This window comes from Dunckerocampus dactyliophorus, chromosome 7, assembly GCF_027744805.1.
Source record: "Dunckerocampus dactyliophorus isolate RoL2022-P2 chromosome 7, RoL_Ddac_1.1, whole genome shotgun sequence".
In the NCBI taxonomy this organism is placed as follows: domain Eukaryota; kingdom Metazoa; phylum Chordata; class Actinopteri; order Syngnathiformes; family Syngnathidae; genus Dunckerocampus; species Dunckerocampus dactyliophorus.
The window spans coordinates 25,130,310-25,155,684 of NC_072825.1; the positions used below are offsets into that span (position 1 = coordinate 25,130,310).

At 42.9% G+C, this 25,375-nt stretch overlaps 2 protein-coding genes across 5 annotated transcripts in view; one reads left to right on the forward strand and one right to left on the reverse strand.

The window, feature by feature from the left end:
• Nucleotides 1-980: 980 nt before the first annotated feature.
• On the reverse strand, nucleotides 981-17,887 carry erp44 (endoplasmic reticulum protein 44). The gene is made up of 11 exons (XM_054781903.1): nucleotides 17,722-17,887; nucleotides 15,699-15,771; nucleotides 15,582-15,621; nucleotides 12,229-12,344; nucleotides 9,517-9,701; nucleotides 8,077-8,192; nucleotides 7,816-7,990; nucleotides 7,621-7,732; nucleotides 6,539-6,680; nucleotides 2,716-2,818; nucleotides 981-1,433 (listed from the first exon to the last, which is right to left on the reverse strand). The coding sequence occupies exons 1-11, from the start codon at nucleotides 17,779-17,781 to the stop codon at nucleotides 1,329-1,331; spliced, it is 1,227 nt and encodes a 408-aa protein (XP_054637878.1). The 5' UTR covers nucleotides 17,782-17,887; the 3' UTR covers nucleotides 981-1,328.
• invs (inversin) overlaps nucleotides 1,834-25,375 on the forward strand; it is a 71,655-nt gene continuing 48,113 nt past the window's right edge. The window contains exons 1-2 of one of the 4 annotated variants that reach the window (XM_054781896.1): nucleotides 17,760-18,097; nucleotides 18,891-18,970. In XM_054781896.1, the coding sequence (XP_054637871.1) occupies nucleotides 18,968-18,970 (3 nt within the window). In that variant the 5' untranslated portion in view covers nucleotides 17,760-18,097; nucleotides 18,891-18,967. Of the gene's footprint in view, nucleotides 9,870-17,759; nucleotides 18,098-18,890; nucleotides 18,971-25,375 lie in introns of those variants that run through there. The other 3 variants (XM_054781897.1, XM_054781899.1, XM_054781898.1) reach the window with 3 other exon arrangements.

A 25,375-nucleotide genomic window follows, 5' to 3' on the forward strand; every position in this document is an offset into this window, starting at 1 on the left:
CAAGGCCAATTTCTGCAATGGGGTTCCAACTTTAGGGTCACGAGCCAAGAAAGCGGTCCCATGTTAAGAGTAAAAGGATTTCGGCACACATTTTTTGGCTTTTTAATGCATGTCTGTTGTTACTTATGTATACATGTGGCACTATAAGGGAGTCAAAGCAAGGGTGTCCAAACACCCGGCTAGAAACCATTTGTGGCCCTGCCATTGGCTGGCGACCAGTCAAGGGTGTACCCCGCCTCTTGCCTGAAAGTCAACTGGGATAGGCTCCAGCATACCCACACGACCCTAAGCGGCATAGAAAATGGATGGATGGATTTTTTGTTGTTCTTCAAATATATTTAACAGACACCTCCCTGGTGTGGTGTTTCTGGCATGCCCAGCCGGGAGAAGGCCCCGGGGCAGACCTAGGACACGCTGGAGGGATTATGTCTCACAGCTGGCCTGGGAACGCCTTGGTGTCCTCCCGGTGGAGCTGGAGGAGGTGGCCTGGGACCGGGACGTCTGGGCTTCCCTATTGAGACTGCTGAGCCCGCGACCCGGACCCGGATAAGTGGAGGAAGATGGATGGATATATTTAACACACCTTGACCTACATTAGAATGCGTTTAGAGTGTTTAATAAACAAGGGGTGAAAAACAACTGGAAAAACATCCAAAAGGTGCTTTTTTTATGAACCATTGTGACTTTAAATAGCATCTCTTGCCATTTAATTAAAGGAAAACTAAATTACACCCACCGTTTTGCAACAACAACAAAAACAAAATGACAGGAGCCATTTCTACTTCTAGGCACTGTAAATAAAAAGTGTAGTAGTACCAAGTAGCCGTCTCGCTTAGCTACAAAATGTTTTGTAATCCTTCAGAAATCTATCGTGAGCGACAAGGCGAAGCTACTTGAACATGGAGTTGGTGTTACACTTAATGTCGAGCTTTGAAAAGACGCAGCCACGGATGAGAACAACTGGAGTGGAAGGGGTGGAATAATAATAAAGAAAAAATGCATTTAATTTAGATCAACAAATGCCATGGAACATATGTACAAGCTCAAGAAAAAAAAAGTAAAACGACTATTTGAACCTCTTCCCCTCCCTCAAAATCCCAAATAAAAATGTTTAAGAAAATATAGGTTCTTCCAACATGGACTCTTTTCTTCTCCAGTTCTTCTTCATCTCTGTCTCTTCAGTAAGGGTGTTGGGTGTTGCTGATCCGTCCCGCTTGGCCTGTCCCGACCCGAGTCCCACCCACCCCACCCCGGCGTCCCACCCTACCCACCCCCCACCGAGGTGCGGCGTCGAGTCAAAGGGGTGACTTGGAAAGACGACGCTGGGGTCACAGCTCGTCGCGGTCCCGTCTGAGGATGGTGTAGCGGGTCTCGCTGGGCGCCAGTTTCTGGAAGGAGCTCCCGGGGGGGCTGCTGGCCACGTCCGACTCCTCCTGATGGGAACAGTCGTTTTAAGTGAAATGGTGGATTTTCGACGCGACGGTCTGTTTAGAAAACAAGCTGACCTGGTTTGTCGTTACGGCTTAACGAGTTGCATTCAAAGAAGAAGTAAAGATGAACGATAAAACGTTGAATATCAAGAGTATGTGACCGTCCCTCCTTTTTAAAGTGACAATCATTCAAGGAAATGGGTAAAAAAAAAACAAAAAAAACCCACCCAAATATCCAATAAAAATCATACTTTTCTGCAATACATGCCCATAGAAAGCTTGCTTCTGTCCCTCTCCGTCACATCCGTTGGATGGGTTTCATTTCGGCATGTGTTTTTACTTCGATGTCCCCGTGGTGCGGTGGGTAGGTTAGGTTGTGTGTTTCTGTTTGGCACCGTGGGAGAGGTGGTGTCTATTTGTGGTGGTGTGCGACTCTCACTCATCACGGCAACACAGCCGAGTCACGTTGTCAGCTTAAATAATGTGTTCATAACGGGTTAAGGAAATTCCCTTTTGGCTTGTATAGTGAAGCCAACAGAGCTCTGGTATCAGCAGTTTTTCCAAATTCAGGTATCAGGATCGGATCGAACGTGGAAAAATGTGGATTGGTGAATCCCTAGTTGCCGACATGAGCGGGTTTCCACTGGATAGTCGCCTCGCTACATCGCGGTTCGAATTTCATGGCTTCATTCTATCATGCTTTTCCAAAATATATGAATTAATAATTGATGTTTTGTGGTTGAATACGGCCCATTTTTAGTCCAAAAATATGCATATTTAAGCACATTTTACGTATATTTTTTTGCCTAAATCAAGCATTTTCAAGCATAAACGTGGCTAAATAAAGTAAAATACAAATATAAGGCATTCAGAAGACACAGTGAATGATATGTAGTATTCCACATTGGTCACTAAATGTCAGTAATGTTCGGTGAGACACACAAGCATCATTATTTCATGTCTAGAGGGCACTAATAATGTTAACAACCGTATTAAGAAGGTCGTAAACAGGTTTTCTGGGGTCTAACGAAGAAAATAGTTGATTTATAAATAAGGAATCTTACTTTGCGGAACTTCACTTATCACAGCTGGGCCTAGAAGCAGTTAACCGTGATAAACGAGGGATTACCGTACTGTGCAGTGCATTGTGTTGCCTTAGCGAAGAAGAGTCATGCAGTGGAATTGTTCAAGTAATACGTCTTAACGGTGTCAAACAATCTTTGCAAAGGCATAATTGCGGACTCCGGAAACAAGTGCGAGCCATCTAGCGAGTATTCTATCAGACCTGTCCGGGCGTGCTGTCCGTGGGGTCAGGGCCATGGTGGAACTCTCTGTGCAGCTTGCCGGAGTGAAGGTCCAACACAAACTGTCTCAGCTTGCCAGGAACACTGCAAGCAGAACATGTGATGAGTCCGCAGGGAGGACATTCCTGCACACGACAGACAGATCGAGACAGACAAAAGACCATGGCGGCGGATAAAGTCTCCTGCATGAATCCATAAAGCGGCGAGAGCTGCCCGTCCGGCTTATTAATGACAGGTCATGAGCGGCTGTCATGTCACACACGGCGGCACTCGGGCCGCGGCCCCGGTGGACGCTCGTGTGTGCGAGAGGGGTGCATTAGTGCATACATATAACATACGCTGTGCTAATGCAATTTCAAGCTGTGTGCCACACGCGGCGGTGATGTGATGCAATTAGGCCGTGCGCGGCTGGTCAGTCCTCGGGGCTTCTGTCTATGTGATCAGGCTCTGATTGGGCCAGAATAAATAAGAGCAAATTTCATTAGAATGGATTAGTTTAGCACTTATTGCCCGCGCCAAATCATGTCACATTAGCGCCGCTGTCCTGGCCCATTCATAAAGGACGCATTTTCACAGGGGAGGGGGGTGAGACAGTTTTTTTGGCTGGTGCCCAGTAGCGTATTGTGGTGCACGCGTGCACAATAAAAGCTGCTTTATTTGGGAAGACGAGACATCATTAAGCATGTCGGTGTGGGCCAATAACGAGCCCAAAACGCACCAAAAGAGGTCAAATCAATCATAGGGCTGTGACACGGCCAGGGAGGGGTGCCACTTCTGGTCACTTTTCATTACATTTTCTTCATTGCTTTTACATAATGTAATTAGTGGACACTCATTTCAACAAAACCTATTTTCAAGTTGTGTACACTCATTAGGCGCATGCAAATTTGCAGATTTTTTATTTTAAAAAGTAATAATTTATACATGAATGTATAAATATGTGATAATACAGGTAAAATATACACCATACATTACCACTGTTTAAAAAAAAAAAATCCACAATTTTTACATGTTTTTTTGTCAAAGCGTCACGATCTCGCACTTTGTTCAGCGCTCCTTGAACTCAACTCAACCCGTGACGCCGATTCATCTGTTCATTAGTGGTTGGTACCTATAACTTTTATACTTTCACATGTGTGAGGCGTCGGGCATCTCGTCAGGATGCATCCCGGAGGTGTTCAGGGCACGTCAGACATTAGGTGGCCCTGGGAAAGACCCAAGACGCATTGGAGAGACTATGTCTCTCAACTGGTCTGGGAACGCCTCGGGATCCGAACAACAATCCCAACACTGGCAATTGAAGAGAGAAGGGGAGAGTTCTGGAGATGAATCTACTGTAATAATAAGGGGCGCAGCTTGCCGGCAGGCAACTACTTGGGGCTCCTGAGACTACAACAGTCGCTTCTATTGCAAATGTGGATCCAAAATCAAAGGAGAACATCAATGGCAAGCTATCGATAGGGTTTGGAGGGGCAGAAACAAGCTAAAGCTGTTAAAAATACATGATTCTTGTCATTTGCTGGTGGGCATGGTATGTAACTCCCGCAAAAAGATGGATCTACTGTACGCTAATGAGAGCCCAAACAAGCCCTGTATCAAATATTCTGCCTTTACAAAGATGATGATGCACTGTGAGATAGATTTTACAGTGAAACAGGGTTTACGTCGACATAAGCGGTTGTCGACATAACCCTTCCTGCTGGTTGTTTTGATAGATTTTGAAATAACCACTAATGTGCTTTTGCAAAAACACGCCAACGATACAAAATCCTCATGGCGGTTTTTGTGATGCTGCTTCAAATGCGCGATTAAACTTCCCCGGTTCTGTGCCACCACGGGAGGTTTGGGATTCAGCTGCAACGTCTTTTTCGGGACTTGGGAAAAAAAAAAATATTGCCACCTGGCCAACATCACTACCACTCCATCCTGAACACTAGTGAGATGAGACGACGAGTCCACGAGAACGGGATGAGATGAGATTTTAAAATTAATTTTAAGAAAAGTACAATGAAAAAAATAAGACCGGGCAAACCTATTTAGCCGAGTCACTAAACAATGCAGGTGTGTTTTGAAATGTGTGTTGTCCCACGAATTGATCATTTTTTGAGACCACATAAACCACTGTTATAATATTTTGTAATAATTCCCTTTTATATGTCATCTTTCACTGTTGTAAAGCTGTGGGATGGGCATTAGTGGCATGTATTTTCTCACATGCAATTTATACTGTGTCAAACATTTGCAGCATTTCTTGAAATGCCAGCTTTTCAACTGTATTAGCATTTCTTGAAATGCCAGCTTTTCAACTCTATTAAAGAGCAGCTTTTCTTTTGCCATGACTTTCTGTGAACGCACAACATTTAGCGCTGTTCCGCTTGTATTTACTTTGCCGACCAAACGTCTCAGTGAGTGTTTACTGTCGGGACGAAGGCTCTGCATCTGAATGTGCGACCTGCATGGGTGGATGTGTTTGAGGTGGGCAAGTTTGTTTTGTTGCCTTTTATGTTGCTACCACTTTCAAATAAATTCGCCATACTGGCTCATTGATGGGCTCACTTTGCTCATTAATATTCCCAAACGGAGGTGGCTGCTGAGGTATTTGGCTTTGTAAAAGTCTTTTTTTCTTCCTAATTTCTACTACGTTACCTTGCATTGCTCCTCATGAGCCTCCACTCTTTTGCTGTGTGTGTGCTATCAGCCCCGCCTCTTCCAGAGACAAAGCGACTTCACGTCTGACAAGATGACTCACTTTGTTTGCCGTTAAGGTGCTGAACCACTGCACAGAGTGAACCCTCTTCCTGCCTGTTTTGAGGCGAGAGACAAGGAAAACAGGACGCGCATGCACATGGCAATATATGGAGGCCGGCAAAATTATTCAGTTCATTTTCATTTATCGTGTGATTCATTGATAGATTTATTACCGCTTTTTCGGAACGACAACTCTCGTGAGATTTTAATCCTGCAAGACCTCATGACAGCCCTACTAAACACTTTTGTACTGATCACATGGGCTCTGCACAGAAGTGCTGGCATGGAATCTGGAACGAACTGCGTGCATCGCCGATCTTGCAATCCGATACTATCCGATATCCGATTAATTTGGGACCGTGCGTGGGTTCTCTCCAGGCACGGTCTCCTCGTTTCTCCATGTTTCTCCTCGTATGCGCTGAAACCATGCATGTTAGGTTAACTGCCGCTCTAAATTGTCCATAGGTATGAATGTGAGTGTGAATGTTTGTCTATATGTGCCCTGTGATTGGCTGGCGACCAGTCCAGGGTATATCCCGCCTCTGGCCCGAAGTCAGCTGGGTCAACATACCCCCGTGACCCTAGTGAGGATAGGCGGCATAGAAAATGGATGGCTGGATGGAATTTTGCATGGGGACACCCCTAATCATTGTTATTTTATTGTTTTGTTCTGTCAAAATTGAGCATTATCATCTTTGTAAAGGCAGATGTTGTAGCTAGAACTACACTGGAATATATTAGGTGTACCTAACGGTGTGGCAAGACAGTGTTAATACCTCATCCGGGGGTGTTACGTTCTCATCGCCGTATATTTGCATGTTTGTTGTGCAACAAAAGCTACTTGTTTGCCGATTGCCACAAAACTTCAGAGATACAGGGTGTGGGGCAAGGAAGGACCGATTCCGTCTTGGTGAAGATCGTGGATCGTTATGTTCACTTTGGTGTATACTACCAACAACCTTTTCACCATTTCTCAGTGACTAACGTGTGAATGGGAAGCTTTGACAGATTGTCATTCTGGTTTGAAGAGCGTTTCCTGAGAAAGGAGGTACTTACTTGATGTCCCTGAAGTCAGGAAACACATACATGTGCCTGAATGAGTCGATGGCGATAACGGGACAGTCGGCCGGAGTCTTCTGGATGTGGAGGAGAGGATGGCGGAACTTGTCGCAGTCCGCGTGCAGGAAGTTGATCGACCCTGAGCAACACAGAGACAAGGTGGACGTGACGGAACTCACGCGACGCTTGAACGCATCAGTCGGAAAGCGACACGGCAACGGACGATGGAGGACGATGAGTGTCTCCTCCCTTGTTAGCCACGGTAATAAACAATTACATTTGTTAAAGTGGAGACTGAGGAGTTTTCATGGTATCTTCAGTTTTCATGATGTTTGATACTCTTATCTAACAGAGATGCTGCGTTGTATGTCTTGCCTATGATGACAAAAGTCAACAACAAGACACATGTCGACTTAAAACGGGCCCATTTTTTCCAGAAATTGCCTTTTTGGCTCTCACATTTTACGTCGACAGCGGACACTTTTTAGTAATAATATGAACACGGTGGACTGGGACTTGATGATCCTGTAATATTCTGACATTATTATAACTGTTTCCCCAACCTACTTTTCCAGAAACTACAACTTTATTTTGTCTTGTTTGTTTCTCAGAATATTCAGACTTCTAAATATAAAATAAAATATTTTTTTTCTATAATATTTCAACACTATGCAGGGTTTCCCTTAGAATTTTTGACGCTGTGGTAGTGGGCTGTATGGGATGGCGGACTGCCGCCGCTGTGTCATGCTGCTGCTACGTCTGCATTTTTTTAATGACAAACAGCTATTTATGACTTAGTTATTAACTTACAGGCGCGGATTTAGTTTTTTTCCATATCACGACGTTATTCTCATATTTTGAATTGTACGTGTATTTATATGTGTGTATTTTATTCTTGTACAATTACAGCTGTTTTTTCCCATTTCTGCTGCTATTTTTTTGTTTTCTTGTTAAATTATATTTTCATAAAGTGCTGCGGGCCAATAAAAAAACAGCTGCGGGCCGCAAATGGCCCCCAGGCTGCACTGTGGACACCCCTGCTCTACAGCAATGTGAAAATTGATACCAATAATCCTCACCTTTCTCGCTGATGAGCTGACGAGCCACTTCATGCTGAAACTTTTCTAAGCTCTCGTTGTCTTCCTTGAGATGGAACAAGATGAGGAACGGGATGCCCTCCTCAGTGAGCTCCTGTGAAATACACACACGCAATCGACGTTAAAAGATGACAGCCTTCATTAAAAGATCTTGCTGCTGATGATGATGGGACAAACCTCTCCGTTTTCAAAAGTGATCTCCCTGACCAGAGGCACACACTTGTCCTGGGCCCAAGCGTAGGTCAGGTCAAAGTTGGTGAGGGAGCCGAGGTAGACCATGTCGGGGACGCTTTCACCCATCGGCTTGTAGATGACGTTGTCGCCGCTGAAGCGCTCCGACTCGGACGCCGAACTGGAGGGCAGGACCATTCACATCAAGCTCACGCCGTGTGCACGGAGCCACCGTGGGGAGGGGGGCAGGGAAAGAAAAACACTCACCCAAATGCAGCCATGAAGACGCAGTCATCTCGAAGGATGTTGGCAACTTTTTCGTAAGAGTGGTAGTTGTCCGAGTCCTTTTTTTCAAAGTAACCTATGATGTTCCTTTTGCTTCTCTGTGAAATGACAGCAAGTATTGCTTTGCAGTGTCGCATTCTCAAAGGACAATGCAGTCGTCCCTCGCAATAGTGCGGTTCAATTATCGCATTTTCAGAAAGAAAGAAATGATCGCTGTTTTGTGGTAGACTGTGGTCTATTATTAGTACAAAACATATTGAAATACAAGTGATATGTAGTATTCTGGTCACTAGGCAGCAGTAACGACACAAACCATTGAGACATTAGATTACGCCGTATGAAGTCATCAAGTCAGTCATGTCATGTCATGTCGGGGGGGGGGGGTGAGTCCCCTCCCATTCTGTGTGAAAGTGGTAAATTTTTGGCTTCTTAAGTTTAGAAGAAATAAATTAGAGGCTAACTGGTTAGCTCGCTAGCTAGTGGCTGTTTCGAGGCCCTGCAGCGTAAGAGTTGCGCAATGTGTCGTAAACAATGAATAACAGGAGTGTAAAGGCGACGATAGGCGTGTTTATTTCATGTCTACAGGGCTCTTATAATGTTAAAAACCATATTTACAAAGTCATAAAGAGGTTTTCTATGCTCTTTATTGCAAAAACATTCCATCTATTCACACTGAATCCTATATTGCGGAAATTCATTTATCGAAATCGGGTGGGGAACCAATTAACTGCCATAAACGAGGGACGACTGTACTATAGAAACTCAACTACCGGTAATATGATTTAGAGCAGTCAGTGTACAGCTTGTAAAGCAGTATGGATTTACTGTCACCACACAGCAGTTATTGTTGAAACAGCTGGCAACACAAGTGCGTACAGCTCACAGTCAACATGTCCACACCATTGTTATCGAGCACTGCCTTGATCCTCTTGGACATGGACTTGACCAGAGCTGCACAGATTGCTACTGGAATCCTCTCCCACTCCTCCACGATGACAACAACGGTGGACGTTAGACACTCTGCACTCCTCCATCTTCATTCCTCTTGATGCCCCCACAGGCGCTCGGTTCACCTTCACTTTCTCAACAAGGCGGTTGTCAGCTTGGAGGTGTGTTTAGGGTCTTTATCATGCGGCCCAATTTCCCAAGGGAGGGGCTTCGCAATGCCACGGCACGTGCTGGAATTCATGTTTCCCCCTCAATGAACCGCAGCTCCCCAGTGGCGGCAACACTCGTGCAGCCCCAGACAATGACACCACCACCACCACCACCACTAATGTGCTTGACAATTACCTTGCGACTCACTTCTATTATACTCTTTAGTAGAAAATAATCATTTTCAGTGGACGTCTGTACAAGCTGTACACTGACTACTCTTATGTGCCAATCTACAGTACACAAACGTGTGTTGTTGCCGCTCACATCCACAGCTTTCAGCTCCTCCAGCGAGTGAATCTCTTTCACGGGGTCCACCTGCTGCTGGCGTATGAAGTCAGCGATCGCCGCCACCGACCTCTGACCTCTGTACTCCCTCTTCATCATCATGCCGTTGCGGAACAGCTTCAGCGTGGGGTACTTGGTGATGCGGTAGCGCTGGGCTATGGCCGCTACGTGGAGGCAGAAGGAGAAGTTGGAGAGGAAGAAATCGATTGATGAAGAGGTGTAAAGCGTAAAACGGAGTCGCGGCGGCGGAGTTAAACCACAAGGCTGAAGACACAACCTTCAGACAGCTCTGAGCTCTGATCTCCCACATGAAAGCCGCCCCCCCACCAGGGGTAAATATTCGCTGTGTACACACTCACTGCCTGCGTGTTTGTTGGTGCGTGTGTGCGCATGTGTGTGTCGGTGAGGCAGGTGTCAATCTCTCTGCGGGGTGTCTCTAAGCCTCCAGGCTTCACAGGAAGAAGCAGTTTTGTCATTAGTCTTCAAACAGTTAGCGGGTCATCAATAATTCTCTTTAATTTGCTTTATCTCAAAAGGCTGCGGCCAGCGGTTTCTGTCTGCGCCACGCTTTGGTGTGGCGGCCATCTTTGCGTATGTAGGTCTATTAAATATGGTGTGTGTGTGTGTATGTGTGTGTATCTACATGAAAGATATTGGAATTGCTTCAAGAAGGGATGGAAAACAACGATAGGCATCAATGTCATAATTGTCTACGATGCGATGGCCAGATTCAAAACATGGATGGCAGATATAAAATTCCAGACAGAATTGCTTCAAATATCATTATTAAAAAAAAAAAATCTTGTAGAATTGACATAAAAGACCCACGGTCTTATTACTTAAAGTGAATTTGCAGCAAAATGTCTATTTACATCTGCACTTGTGGTAAGGCTGGAAAACCATACAGATGTGTATTGTGTTTGATCACCTCTGACGGGGCACGACGCTTTTCTGTTGTAGCTCATGACTTTTTGCCGTCTCGTGGGAGTTTCTCACGCTTTGTAAAAGTTCCAAACAGCAGTGGGATGTTTCAGGAAGCCGTGGTGTTGCAAAAACCTTCAAATGCATGATGAGGCTGGTCATATTAAAACTTCCCTGGTTCTGTGCCACCACGGGAAGTGTGTGCATGACAAGTTTTGCACACAGCTGCGACGTCTTTTTCGGACTTTAACCCCAAAAAATACTGCCACATGGCTGACATCACTTCCACTCCTTGCACGCCAGCACACACTGTTGTGATCATGTGGGCGCAACACACTGAATAGAAGTGCTGGCACTTTGGGGAAACGGGGGTGCCGATATGATCCAATAGTGGTTTTCTTTGCTGATATCGGACCCAATGTGTCCTCTAAGCCGCGCGCCAGCATAATCGCGCACTTCTCCAGCGTTCTCAGCGTACTGCAAATTTATGCAGCGCAGGAAATAAAATCTAACATGGACTGTAAATAAAATCAACACATAATTTTTTGTGTCCCATTTTGCAATGCAACTTTGTGACAGGCGACAACAAGCGGTAACAACATATAACACAATGGCAAACACCAATGAGAAGATTTATTTTTTCTTACGCAGCCAATCAATTCATTAACAGCGCGTTACGTAGTACATGTCGCAGTTATCCAGGTTAGCGTATAGCTAATGGGGCAGCGGAGTTAAGAGAGCTGCAAGCTACTTGCTAACCCGTGGTACGGCAAAACAAACGGCCAGTACCACATCCACACACCAAGCCAAAGTGTTCCTTTTAACTGGAAGTGGACTGGAAGAAGTGAATCTGAGTGAGTTTTTCTTTTTCCGAATGAGAAAAGGTAGGAAAAGTAGCAAGTGTGGACTGAATGTCATGCGTAGCTTCACCGTGCATGTAGTATTAGCGTGCTTTTATTTTGATGGCCGGATTTACCGTAAACAGGAAGCTTTACGCCGACTTTTCCCAGTGTTGCCGAAGAGACCGGAAAATGGTTGGTTTTTTTTTTTCCATTTCCATTCGTTTATCGGTCCATGAGTTTCAAAGGCTTAAAGTTGTACTTAATTTTCCAAGCACTCATTTGACTTGATGTGGTCCAACACTCGATATAAACCCCATACCAAACTGAAGATGGAGAAGAAATCTATCTAAAACATGTATCCAAATGAAAATACACCTGATATCATATGAAAAAATTGCATTTTTAATGACGCCCGCACGGACTCACTCTCCTTACAGAGCGCGCCCGCTCAATGTCAGAGATTTTTTTCATCACTAAAATACAGGTTTTGTAACACTGCTACAAGAAAAAAAAGGAAAAGAAAATGACAAAAATTGGGGTTTCCTACAAGATTCAGATCATTGATTGGATGAGACAGTTCTACGGTTGTGACATACGCCTTCCCGTTCTTTTGAACCCACTCATATGCAAAATATCACAGAATGGATGTTGTCAGGTTTTGGACAGGTGTGATACGACAAGTGTGCATGTCTGATGGTGCTCACAGAGATCCAAGGAATGCTCTTGTCGTTTGACAATTAGAAAATGAGTGGGAACATTGATCGGACCGATATCCAATATCAATATCGGATCGGGCCAGCCCTAGTTTTACCATTAAGTGACTTCTCTGGATATGAACGGTCTCCTGTGTAACTGAAGTGGGATCTCTTATTTTCACAAGGGGGGGGGTGAGAGAAAACAAGAAAAAGGTGGAGCTGTCAATACTCACAATGTTGATCACAGTCCACGCGTGCAAACACCACCTGCTTGGTGTCGGGAAACTCCTCCCTCACGATGTTAGACGCCTCCTCAAATATGGGATGGAGCATCTGACTAAATCTGCACCTAAACGGTGATCAGAGACGGAAGGGGGTCACATCCTTTCTTTGATGGACATCAACTTTTGTTCGATAATCAAGCTGTATCTTTCAATGGCAAACTGTTTTTCTATAAAAATCGCTCTTTCCTGTGGAAGACAATTTGGAAATCGTCCAACTTTTTTTTTTTTTTTATTCAAAAGTCCCACAAAACAGTGGACATCAAACAGTGAGGTTAATGTGGACTTAAAATCATGCCAAAAACGCACAAAAACGCCAAACATGTTTTACTCACTCCCAACGATTCACAAAGTCTGCAAGTGTGGTTTTGCAAGTACAAAACATCATTCGCAAACGAATGCATTTTGTTTTGCAAATAAGAAACGGACGTATCAAACAAAACACATACCGTCCTGCTTCATGACATATCCTTCAAGTACAAACTAAAATCTTTCAGGTGCAGAAAATATCCTTCAAATACAAAAACAGAACATCCTTCAAGTACAAGAACAACAATTTTACGACGACAAAAAACTGTCACATGACTTTTGGCACAATCTTACCACTGTCACGAGACATTTGGACGCTAGCTTTCCGCCTTGCAGATCCACACACAGATGCCAGTAAATTTGCTGAGAAATAGCCTGTAATTTGCACCACGACAGGTGGAGCTGTTCATTCAATTTAACGGGGCCAGGAAGATTTTTTTCCCCCCCTCAAACTTTATTGAAGTCCGCCAACAGACTGCAGTGAAGTTAGAAATAAATACAAAGATTCCAACTTCCGGAATCAAGAACTCACAAGCGAACGTTTGTTCGGTGCTTGTTTTCCTGCTGTTTCTGCCACCTGCTGTTGTGGAGTGCAAGCTACAGGCCATTTCTCAGAAAGTTCACTAGCATTTGTGTGTGAACCTGAAGGCATTTGGGTGTAGATCAGAGGGCATTTATGTGGAGCTCTGCAAGGCGGAACTTTAGTGCCAAAAGTCACGTGACAATGGTATGGTTGTGCCAAAAGTCACAATTTTTTTGTTAGTTTCTGTTGTCTTGTTATTGTTGTCACAATTGCTGTTGCTGCTGTTGTCCTTGTCTCTCTCTTTTTTGTCCCCCTCTTATTCCCGCACCCCTTCTCTGTTTTCTTCTCTCTTCTTCTCTATCCCCTCCTGCTCCGATCCAGGTCCGCTCCAAATTTTGCAACAATACATCAAAGTCAAATAAATTCTGTATAATATAAAAACATCCCTTTTGTACTTGAAAGATTTGTTTGTACTTGAAAGTTATTTATTGTGGAATTAAAGAAATATGTTCATTTGTATGTGTAAAGCATGGCATTTGTTTCTGAACCACGGATAGGTATGTTTCTTATTTGCAAAACAAAATACATTAGTTTGTGTAAGGCCCTATGAAATCCATTTTATTTTTTCCCAAATTCCGTTTTTTCCATTTTAAATTTTGCTGAATTCAGTTTTTTACCTTTTATACGTATTTTACCAGCATAGAGTGTGTGCTCTTTGAATTACTGAATAAAATGTCCATGAATGAATTGCAAAAATCCTTACATTTATTGATGTAATACATCATTGGCCCCTTTTGTCCAGTAATTGAGAAATGGATACAGCTTGGCTAACTTTTCTAATGGGACGTCAGCCTCAGCACATTAAAATCTTCAACAAACTGTAATGCCCGTGCTTGTGATTAAGGAAGATGTAGTCACAGAGGTCATTCCAATCGCGTTATTAATGTGAGATATTTTTATGACACCGTTGTTTTGTTTACACAATTAGACAAATGTGACAAAGAGCGCTCTTATTTTGAAGGCCGGAAGTGTGTTGTATGTGTTGAGAATGGCAATTGAGGGTTGATACGAGCTGGGTGCAAGAATAAAGTTGCCTCTTGTCTTTTTTCACTAATATGGTCCTAACATTAAAGCAGTAAAACAACATGGTGAAAATATACTCATCCAGCACACACACACACACAAGCAAGCTCTTCTAAACTAAGCTAATCCCACTAGCTTCCATTCACGCTCCATAACAGAGGAGTTTCCAAGGTTTTTCGCCGCCGTTTTGACATGTTTAGTAGTGTTTGTGATGAGATTCCTCCACGATTGAGCCGCCCACCGGCGAAATACTTCCCGACACAAACTTTCCCTCTTCTCATTATGACATCATTTAATTCACATCACTTTCCACAAGATTGCCTGTTTAACAGTAACAGATTCCGTTTTTATTGACCAATTGCGTCCGTTATTCCGTTAACGCGGAAATCATAGGGCCCCATTTGTGAAAGATGTTTTGTATTTGCATACCACACTGAGTTTGTTTGTGAATCGTTTGTGAGGTTTTGGCATGATTTTAACGCCATAGGCTAACTTCTTTTTGCACTTGTAGAACAGTTAACGTGAAAAAGCTACCTACATTTAGTCCTCGATTTATGGCGTCCGTGTTACAAACGCGCTCGCATAAATTCATTAAAAACTTAAGACTCACTCGAGAACAGAAGAATACACAAAGCGCGGCTCACCCTGCACTACTCAACACTGGGCGGGTGTGACCATTATTAAAGATAACAGATCGTACTGTAAGGTCTACCCGCATGTTGTGAGGATGACGAGGAGGTGGTCGATCAAGGAATGTCTTTATTGAAAAACAAAAACAAGCTCAACAATGCCAAAACAACATCAGCAAACAGACAGACAGACAGACAGACAGACAGACAGACAGACAGACAGACAGACACACACACACACACACACACACACACACACACACACACACACACACACACAGTTAGGACTGAGCCATGGTCACAGAACTATTAACACTACACTTAACTGCCAGGTCGCTCCAGTATCCTTGAGAATGTTAAAGGCTCTACACCTATGAAAGTGACTATGAAAGTAGTAACTATACAGCGCAGTGTTTTTTTTTTTTGTACTACTGCTTCATTTAACTCTTGTATTCAATGTTTTTATTACTGCACTTTATGTCTTTCATGTGTTCTGTGAGTGAAGTGTTCACTTAGGTTCTTAACACAAGGACACCTGTATAACATTGTCTGATGGCTGACACAAGAATGGCTTATTTCCATTTCCAGTATTTCCAATGGAAACGTTTGTTTCAAAATTCAATCAAACTGGATGTCACCCAGTGTCCCAGAACGGATTGTGTTTGACCTTCGAGGTTCCACAGCACTCGATGTGTACCGTGCGCCACTGGTAGTAAACATATCCTTCACAACAGATTGCAGGAGACAAGCAAGTCACTCACCAGTCTGCATAAAAGTTTACTAAGGACACCCCGGCATTGTCTGTAGAGAAAGATAAGCACATGAACAAACACACCCAAGAGATATGATATTTCGAGTTATGTTCTGCGATGTCTTACTTAGGACGTCATCAATGTTGCCCGAGTCCAGACTGGTGATTTCTGCTTGTCCAGGAGTGGAAAGGCCCATCACCTGCAAACACAAACACTAGATCAGCAATGGAGACCAAAAACACTGCAACGCCAACATCTAAAGCTCACTTTATCAGTTGAGGGGTTTGTAAACGTGGTCTGTTGCCCCTCTCTTCTCAAACCATCAAGACCGCTCTATTTCCTTATTGTTCGCAATCATGTTCACAGAAATGTTTGGTGCACAGACTAGCGAGTGAAGCAGAGTTCATAAAAACATTTGCCTATGTAGGTATCTTTAATAATTATATGGACAATTTACCATGCTAGAATACATACTAAATTCAAGACATGCCTGGTCAATTAGCAATTTTATCTCTTTGCTGCCTGTCGTTATCATGATCGTCACCACTATGACATTTGTGGTCCAACCTGATTGGTTCATTGACCCTTGCAATGTTTCTCACAACGGAAACCACGGCAGAGTTTGTTATGAACAGCGCAGCATTTACGCTCTGGCGCCCTGGTCATGTGCTGATTACGTCATTATGTTACCAAGGCCACAAAGAGATTGCAGTCCTGTAGGAAACAATTATAAAAGGTGCTCTTTTAACTGTTCTTTCATATTACTATGATTTCTGATGTCACTTTAACACTGGTGATGCAGCATTTCAGCGAAAATGACTCAAACCGCACCAGTTCATTTGCAGGCACACCAGGTTGCTTGATAAGACAAGTTCATTTTAATCGAACCAGGCAAGTGTGAACACACCCAAAAACAAATAACTCCGAGGGAACAATCTTTCAAGTGTATTTACCAATCTGTGGATGTGTCATCACAACAACACTTCAATACTTTTGTGTGCCTTGTACAAATGACTCAGCCCAGATAGTTTATATGGGCTGATGTGCCCTGTCATTGTTTGGTGATCAGTGCAGGGTGTACCCCGCCTCTCACCCATAAAAGACAATCGGGATAGACTCCAACTCAGAATAAGCATTAAAAATGACTGATTGTTAATGGTGCTCTTTATAATATCTACAGGGGGAGAACAAAAGAGTCAACACGGCTGCCAGTGGCTAGTGGCAATAGCGTATTAAATTTAAACATTAAGAGCTTTCAGGGTATGTGGGAATCTGACCAAACCAGTTAAGAAACGAGTTGCAGGAGCTTTGCTAGTCGTTTGGAATATTGTTTAAATGTTTGAGCTACTGTTGTGATATAATACTCTAAATTACAAATACTACATTTATTATGTATTATTATATATAAACTTCACATCACAAAGCTTTCAACTGCGGTGTATGAATCATTGCGGTTGGTAAAAGTTGGATAACAAATGAAAAACTCTCGTCCTGGTCAGGCCGCTTACTTCCGGGTTGTTAGCCAATGAGATTGAGCCACAACAGAGGAATTCACCAACCGGCGAGCATCAGTCACAGGCATCTAGGAGCGTGACTCGAACTTATTATCGTTACCATTAACATTCGCATTACAACAAGTTTAGCTCGGGCAAACATAGAAGACAACACTGTAAACGTATTACTTCGACGAAACATAGTTGATTTAAAATGTGCGTAGCAGCAGTGCTTTCTTGTCACTTCACCTCGATCCACAATGTAACTAAATGCTCAACCATATGATATAACCAAAGTAAATCTTATACTGGACACGCAGTGTGCTATATAAAACATATGATTAGAATCATCAGCACTACACAAAGTAATCACAGCTACTCGCAAAGCAGCCTCACTAACAGTCCGGTTGCTCACAGTTCGTTCAAAACGAAACCGTTGCAGACAAAACTATCCCCCTCGAGTCATCCTGCAAAATAACTAAATAATCTGTAGTGAATTAGCTGTTTTTCACAACAAGTCACTCCAAAAGTCGCGTCTAATGACAGTACAACTGCTCCGTTAGCTAACAACTGAATAGCACCACTTCGCTAACGTTAGCTTGCATGTTAGCTCTCATTAACTGTGTCAGCTGCAGGGCTAGGACGAAGGTGCTTACCAGCAGTGTAATGCAGATGATGCGGTCACAGAGAAAGGGTAATATTGCTGATAGTTTCATTGTATAGTGGAATTTGTGGAGGTGTTAAGTCGTCCCTGTCTGCCTCGACGCCGCCGCTCTCCTTGCTGCAACAGGAAACAAGCGGCGAACCGATCTTCTGGTGACCACGGAAACGAGGGTGACATATCCGGGAGAACATATGCCTTTATGGGAAATGTAGTTTTTAAATGAAACCAACCAAAGCTTCTAAGTGGTGAGAAAACTACCAACATGGCAGCTAATGTAAAAGCTCGATAAGTGGGAGTTGTAGTATTTTGGTATGAGGACAGCCAACGGGACGCCCTGAAAGAAAACTTTAGAAGAGTTTTCTGCAAAGGTAACCATATTAAGACGAGCACTACTTGTTCGATGTAGTTAACGATCATGGACATGTATGCGTGATATACAAATGGACAACTTTTGAATTGGGCGAGATCCATAATTTTTACGTCACTTTTTGTTGTATTCTTAAATTCGTCCCGTTTCGGCTATGAGGCATTTAAAGTCGTTTTGTGATGTTGAGCATAAACATGTTCACTACTTAACGTTACTTTAACATAGCAGCGCCTAATGGTCAACTTCTTCGTACATGTACTTGCTTTTTTATTGAGTACCCCTAGATAGAACGAATTCAGATGAGAAAATACCACAGTGAGTCATTGTCTGTTAATTTATTCCAATATGTAGTGGTGAACCTAAAAGAACAAATTTTGGTTCCCCAATATGGAAAATCGAGCAGTTTATCAGTACTAACTTGCAGTGACGACAATAATGAAGACTATTAATTACAATAGAATACTTGTCCTTCCATTTATCTATATATTTTCAAGACCTATTGTCCTCATTAGGGTTGTGGTTGAGCTGGAGCCTATCCCAGTACATCTTAGACTGGTCACCAGCCAGTCACAGGATACATATACAAACCATTCACACCTCACATGGACAATTTTTTGTCTCCAGTTAGTCGAATATGCATGTTTTTGGACTGTGAGAGGCAGCCTGTGTACAAAGAAAACCCACAATACTTGTAAACTACAAAATAACAGCAGTAACACTGTCCTTCTGGCAGTTCATTGTGTGAGCAGGTGGGTTTGTCTCAGTATGTGATTGATCCTCTTTCTCCTCCCCAGCAGGAGGGAGGGATCAGGGCAGGTAGGGGACATGGACTTGCACCCGTCAAGAATGCACTGAAGTGGGAGAAACGGCTATGGTATGAATACACACACAAAAAGAGCAAGAGTGCAGCTGTGGTTAAAATTCAGAGGTTAGTTTTGGGATTACTTCCTCAGCTACCAAATTGCGTTTCTCTCCCAAGAGTTTCGGTCATTTGAGACTATAACAAAGCTAATTATGTGACCCGCCACAGCCTAATTGTTAGGAAGATTAACTAGAATGTTGAATTGAATCCCTGCATTAATATTTTATGGGCTCAAGCTGTCCATAGGGGCTTAACAGCGTGGGAGCAATTCACAGATGGAGAAAGTGCAAGATTGATCTCACTCGTGCCATCTGACTGATGGGTGGCAGGAAAGTGTAAAGATACACTTTATGTTACTCTATATAGACTCTATATTATTATTAACTTTCCCCTTGTAGTTGTGTTTATCGCAATCGCCCGTATGGTGATTTCATTGTGCACTTATCTTTATTTCAGAAATAGATATCTAAGTATAAAATATCTAGAATTGTACAAAAAAATGTAAACATTAGTGCTGGGAATATTGTTAATAAATGTGAGAAAATATTGAGGAGTATAGCATACTAAAAAGTTACGTTTAGGTATTCAGTCAAATAAGAAAATACATCAAAGCAACTTAGTAGAGCACAGAAGTCAATAGCAAACTTTAGACTTTAGTTTTTTAACTCAGTAACAAATTTGGTTAAATTGAAAGTGAAACGGAGCAAAGTAAAGATTTTAAACGAAACCAACTTAAGCAAAAGTGGAAATACATTTTAAAACAACTTTAAAAAGTACTAGCACACAGAAAATACTCAGTTACTGTAACGCAAATAAATGTAGATGGTTATTTTTCACCTGTTAAAAAGATTCATTCATTCAAACTCCAATCAGTAGGACGCAGGATATATCATTCATTTCAATTGTCACAAGGAGAAGATTGTAACTTCCTTGGCATGTCCAGGAGGACAAAATTTGATTTATTACTTGGTTTATCTTAAGGGCCCTGTCACACCTTGACCATTTAGGCAGCGCATGCCTGACGTGATCATTTTGATGGCATATGTTGAACTGCCGTAGTTTTTTTTTTTTCAATTTTGGGCGTATACATAGCGTATTCATAACGAGGTCGACGTAAACATGACATATTAGTAACTTATATAGAACGTTTCTATAACTTGACACACCTTGACGATTTAGCCAGCTTATGCCAACGTATGAAAAAATTGGCCTCACCGTGATTGGTTCGTTTGGCTCCGCACACGACAAGTGTCATTCATATCAAAGTTGCGGGCCACACGAATATAAATTTTTCATATTAAGATGGGACGCAAACTATCGTCCCGGGGCCGCGAGTCTGAGACCCCTGGTGTATGGTGTACTCATGGATTTGTGACTCGCTTATGCATTAATAAAGTTGATAAAAAAATCAAAACAAGTTGGTTCCATTCCCAGTGTCACAGTGCCCTCTACTGGTCAAGCTGCAAACTTACCTGCAATTGCAAACACGACAGCCTCCATCACCATCTCCCCTCGCCAAGAAGACAGTTCTGTCTCAAGGTATGTTGACGTATTTTGACTTGTACGTAACTTACAAGTAACGTGTGTGAACGGGCGTCAACGATCGCATAACTATTGCCCGCGGATGCGGGAAGTATGAATCATACGTTGACATACGTCGAAATGTTTTGTGCATGCACAAAATTTTTGGACAACTTGGACGTACTACGACGTATGCCGGCGTGCTTCAGCGTGCTCTTAACTTATACAAAATTTACCCATAACTTATTGGACGTACGCCAGCGTATTGGCCAATTTTTTCATATGTTGGCGTAGGCTGGCTGAATTGTCAAGGTGTGACAGGGTCTTAACTTACATGCATTTGGTGGTGAAATACAAATTAATTATGTGTATTAGCTTTTGTGAGCAAAGGTTAGCTTTCTGTTACCACTGAGACTCTCTAGCACCTCTGGAGGGGTGAAGTGGTAGTATGAGACAAAATTAGGATATTTTTATTGAAATGAATCTTTTTTTCATTATTATTGATTTGAAGAATTGCATTCTGATGTAGTCATCCCCGTGCATTGAAGTCCGACTTATACAGTACATGAAGGTACATAGCTTGTGCAGTGTTAAGGAAAAGGGAAAAAATTTAATATTAAAAGTAGGACTCAAAAGTAAAAATTTCATAAGAGCAGTAAAATGGGAACAAATTGTTAATAATAAATAGAAAATAAAGACCGTAAATTCCGGATTAGTGAGCGCATCTGAATATAAATCGCACCCACCAAATTTAAAGAGAAAAAGTGTTTGTACATATATAGGCTGCACTTGTGTATAAGCTGCAGGTGTCCATGTTGTAACATGGGATATTTACACAGAAAAACACACTATAAACATTGCAATCCTACGTACCTTCAGTGTTCCCAGCGTCGCTCATTAGCTCAGATAATGACACTTGAGACATTTTTTTTTTCATCTGAGTTCAACAGCTGCCGCAGTCCAAGCAGAAGCTATAGTAATGCTACACTAGATCAAACCTACTTAAAATTTGTCAGATCAAAACACGATCGCTGCAGAAGACTTCGAAACGTGATATTAGCGTCCACTTCACTAACTCTTGAATCTGCACTCAAAGCATCATGGGAACTGTTGTTCTTTTTTCTTGGTGATGTCAGCGTTGCGTTTTGACAGATGTTCATGGGAAACAGAAGAATCAAAATAAAAATATACACAAATGGAGCAAAACCATGCCAACAAAGTGCCGTAGGTTTATTAACCATTCTTATTATGTTTGTAAGTCTATGTTTGTAGTCTAGTCACAAGTAAATAAATGTGCAAGCAATGGCTTGCTTCGGTTTCGATTTCTGTCATGTTGACAACTGCTTATGTCAACGTCAGCCAGCCAGTGTGAGGGGCGTGGAGATAAATGGTTCCACTGTAAGTGATTCTTACAATGATACATAAGCTTGTGTACAGATACAAAAAAGTGCCTTGTCCCAATACATGACACTTTTTAAGGCGTCCTCGCCACTCCTCTCTGTGCTCCCATTTCTGCTTTAACGTCTTTCCCCGTTTCGCATTGATTTTTTTGTTTGTTTTTCCAGCTGATTATGTCCCTCTACTGTGATACGCCGGTGGGCACGTTGCTCTCTGCACTTTAATTGGACATTTAATTAGATCACAGTTTTAGTCCAATTAGACTCCGAGGTGTGGGGAAGAGGAGATGGGAGGGCGAAGAGGAAAACGTCCCCAAGCTGATCTCGGTCTCTCCTTCCTCGTTTTCTTTTTTCATCTGTCTTTTTCTGTCTGCCCTGCCGTCTTTCTCCCCCATCCCTCCGGAGGGCTCCTCATTAGTGATATAATGGGAGGCCACATAGCACACAGACTCGCTCGAAGAGTGACTCAAACAGCATCGAGACCACATAGACAAGGCGACGGCGATGTTTGCAACTTTCGTACACCTTGTAGTCTTTTTTTTTTCCCTTATTAAAGTTTATTTGGACCATAACACCATGATGTGCTTATGTAAATAGTTAAGAGTCAGAGTCTCTGATTAACACTGCTGGACAAGCTGTCACTCACGGCAATATCGACCAGTGAACACAACACAAACATCATCTCAAGATGCCGTGCAGAACTGCACCTAACGAGACCAAGATCAGCTTGATTAGCAATAGCACTAATGCGCATGCCACTCAAATGCAAGGCTACTTTACATTCAGTTCCGCCCTCTACCCTCTCTTCGGCATAAAAGGGTGGAGGCAAGAGGTATTGATTCTTGGTTATTGCTTGGCTTGTTAGCAGAACACCGTGGATTTCGGCACAACTTTGCAGAGGGGTGGTATATGTACCAAGGAACTGCCCATTATATTCCTGCTGTGCTGGACTTGGGTGCGATTCCCCTTCCATCTCTTGGCCCCCGCTGGCTTGAGCACTCATGCCACGACCCTTTACTTGTTTCATCACTTTTATTCTGCTTTATAACTGCATATATCTCTGACTTTGTTGAATATTTCCAGTCTTCTTTGGAGGTGTTCTGTTTATTTGGTTTGTGCATAGTTGCCGCCATCAGTTCTAACTTGTGAGAAGAAGGCTCACATTCATTAAATGACGTGCAATTTTTCTGACTTTGTGGAATATTTCCAGTCTTATTTGGAGTCCTTCTGACCATATACTGTATTTTGTGCAAGGTTGCCACTGTCATTACTTGGGAGAGGAGTGGTCGCATGAATTAAAAGACACATCTTAATTATGCACACAAATGTATTCGTGGCTGAGCAAGAGCGTCATGGGTTTGACTTTTGGATCCTTTTGAGTCTTCGTATTTTATTTATGTCATGAATTGTGTCGGTTATCATTGAGAATATGTAAAGAGTGATTGTATTACAGACATTGTATGACAAGGCTACGTTGCATGTGCATGTGCATGGAATCGTGCCGGGCCCTGGCCGACCTCTTTTAGTTGTACGGAACCCAGTTCTGTGTTTAAGGTGACTGTGCACTTTCACACAGCAACATTACATCCCACAGTCAGGTAATCAGTCACAGCGTTAGTGCCATCGTCTGGTGTGACATATAAAATACTTGTTGGACAACAGACACATGCCGACAAAAGCGGTCGAGCATGTATGTCAATGTCGGCTTAAGCGGGCACTTTTTAGTAATACGAAGAACACAGTGGACCAGGACTTGATGAGTTGGTCGACATAAACAGGACTGACTTAAACAGGTTTCACTGCAGTAGAGACTGAATCAACAGTGCTTCTGATGGTTGAAATCAAGTAGTGAACTCCATTTTGCCATTTTTGCCAATTGTCATTAAGTAACAATCAATTCCACAAAATTAATCAAATTCTTAATGATCAATTAATTGATAATTGTGCCCATCAGGGATGTCCGATAATATCGACAGATCAGTACCTGTATTATTGGCATATTAAAATGTTTTTTTCTGCCGATAATGATGTCGGCACGTGAGTGATGACATGCTCCACACAGCAACCCGCTTGCTAGCTCAGTCTGTTCACGGTTTGGAATCGTTTCGAAGTTTTTCCTCTGGATTGTAAATGTGCAATTTGCAATGAAAACGCTGGTTATGCAAGGGGGGAGTCAGGCGTCTTCCTTTTAAACCTTCTAATCGTTCATGCTGCATTCATGCATCCCAGTTTATAATTCATATTTTGCACTTTACTTTGTTCTAATATGGATGTTTGTGCCACACAGAAATGAGCAACTTTCCAAATTGTAGTGTTGCCAGCATTATTTAATTGGATTCGTATTAGTAGTAGTATATATAATAGCAGGAGGACGTGTTATTTTAGTTGATTATTGGTCATGATTTTAATGACTTTTGTTGACACAAAATGTCATAAATATGACAGTTTGTTGTATTGCATATTGCAACATTTGTCTTATTTTGTACAATCACTGTTTATTTGTGAAATGCATCCAGTGGGATCGCAGTAGAAGAAGCATAATGTGTTCACAAGATGTGACCTGAAATTAGTTTGCGGGAAGAGCTGCTGCCTATATCGGTACCGGTTGATATGGGAATCGTAAAAAAAAAAGGAGCTGGCAATGATAGTAATCTTCCACTGAAACTGCTCTTCTGTTGGGAGATGATGCTGTGCATTAGGTGATGCTGGTTGTCCATGATGGAAAGAAGCTTCCTCAGTGTCCTTTGACCTGCCACACATGTCAGGCTGTCCAGCTCAGTGCCAATGACAGAGCCTGCCTTCCTCACCAGTTTGTCCAGGCGTGTGGCGTCCTTCTTCTTGAGACTGCTCCCCCAGCACACTACTGCATACAGGAGGGCATGAGCTACCAGAGTCTGAAGATCTGTAGCAGCTTCTTGCATACATTGAAGGACGCCAGATGTAAACACGCACATCTAGATGCATGCAGATATGCACACAGGCTTGTACCCACAGGCCACAAATCAATTTCTGTGTCCATCAAGGACACCCTTGAGGACCCAGGCCTCTCCAGTGTCCCTTTAGTGAGCACACACATCCCTAAAATCCTGTTCCTCATATCTGCACCACCTTCGGGAATTCTCACTCTCCATCTGCATGTGTGTGTGAACGACACGGCAGTAGGCAGGGGTGTTTTGGCCACAGGCACCACTACCTGACCCCCTCCCTGTGGCTGTTTGAGTGACAGCTGTGGTTCCGCCTAATTGCATTACCCTCCCAGGTGATTGGCTCAAACCCGGGGGGCTCATTTGTCAGGATGCATTGTGGTAATGATGTAAATTAGCAGATGGATATGTCACTCAGCCTCCTACCACCTCACTGATTGGCCCCGCTGTGCTCCCGGGCCCGGCCCCCAGCCGAGGGAGCCAGCTCATTGGTCTTTGGGGGATCAAGTATATCCCCCAGAAATAGGGCTTTGCGGATCGGGCATCCCTGTGGGCTGATATTATCCATCCTCCCA

Excerpts from the sequence above, each read along its gene's own strand:
- erp44 (XM_054781903.1), bottom strand. The coding sequence starts at position 17,781 with ATGAAACTATCAGCAATATTACCCTTTCTCTGTGACCGCATCATCTGC. Across the intron at positions 7,733-7,815 it reads TCACTTTTGAAAACGGAGAG|GAGCTCACTGAGGAGGGCAT; the intron begins GTTTGTCCCATC and ends TGTATTTCACAG. Across the intron at positions 1,434-2,715 it reads CGGACAGCACGCCCGGACAG|GAGGAGTCGGACGTGGCCAG; the intron begins GTCTGATAGAAT and ends TGTTCCCATCAG.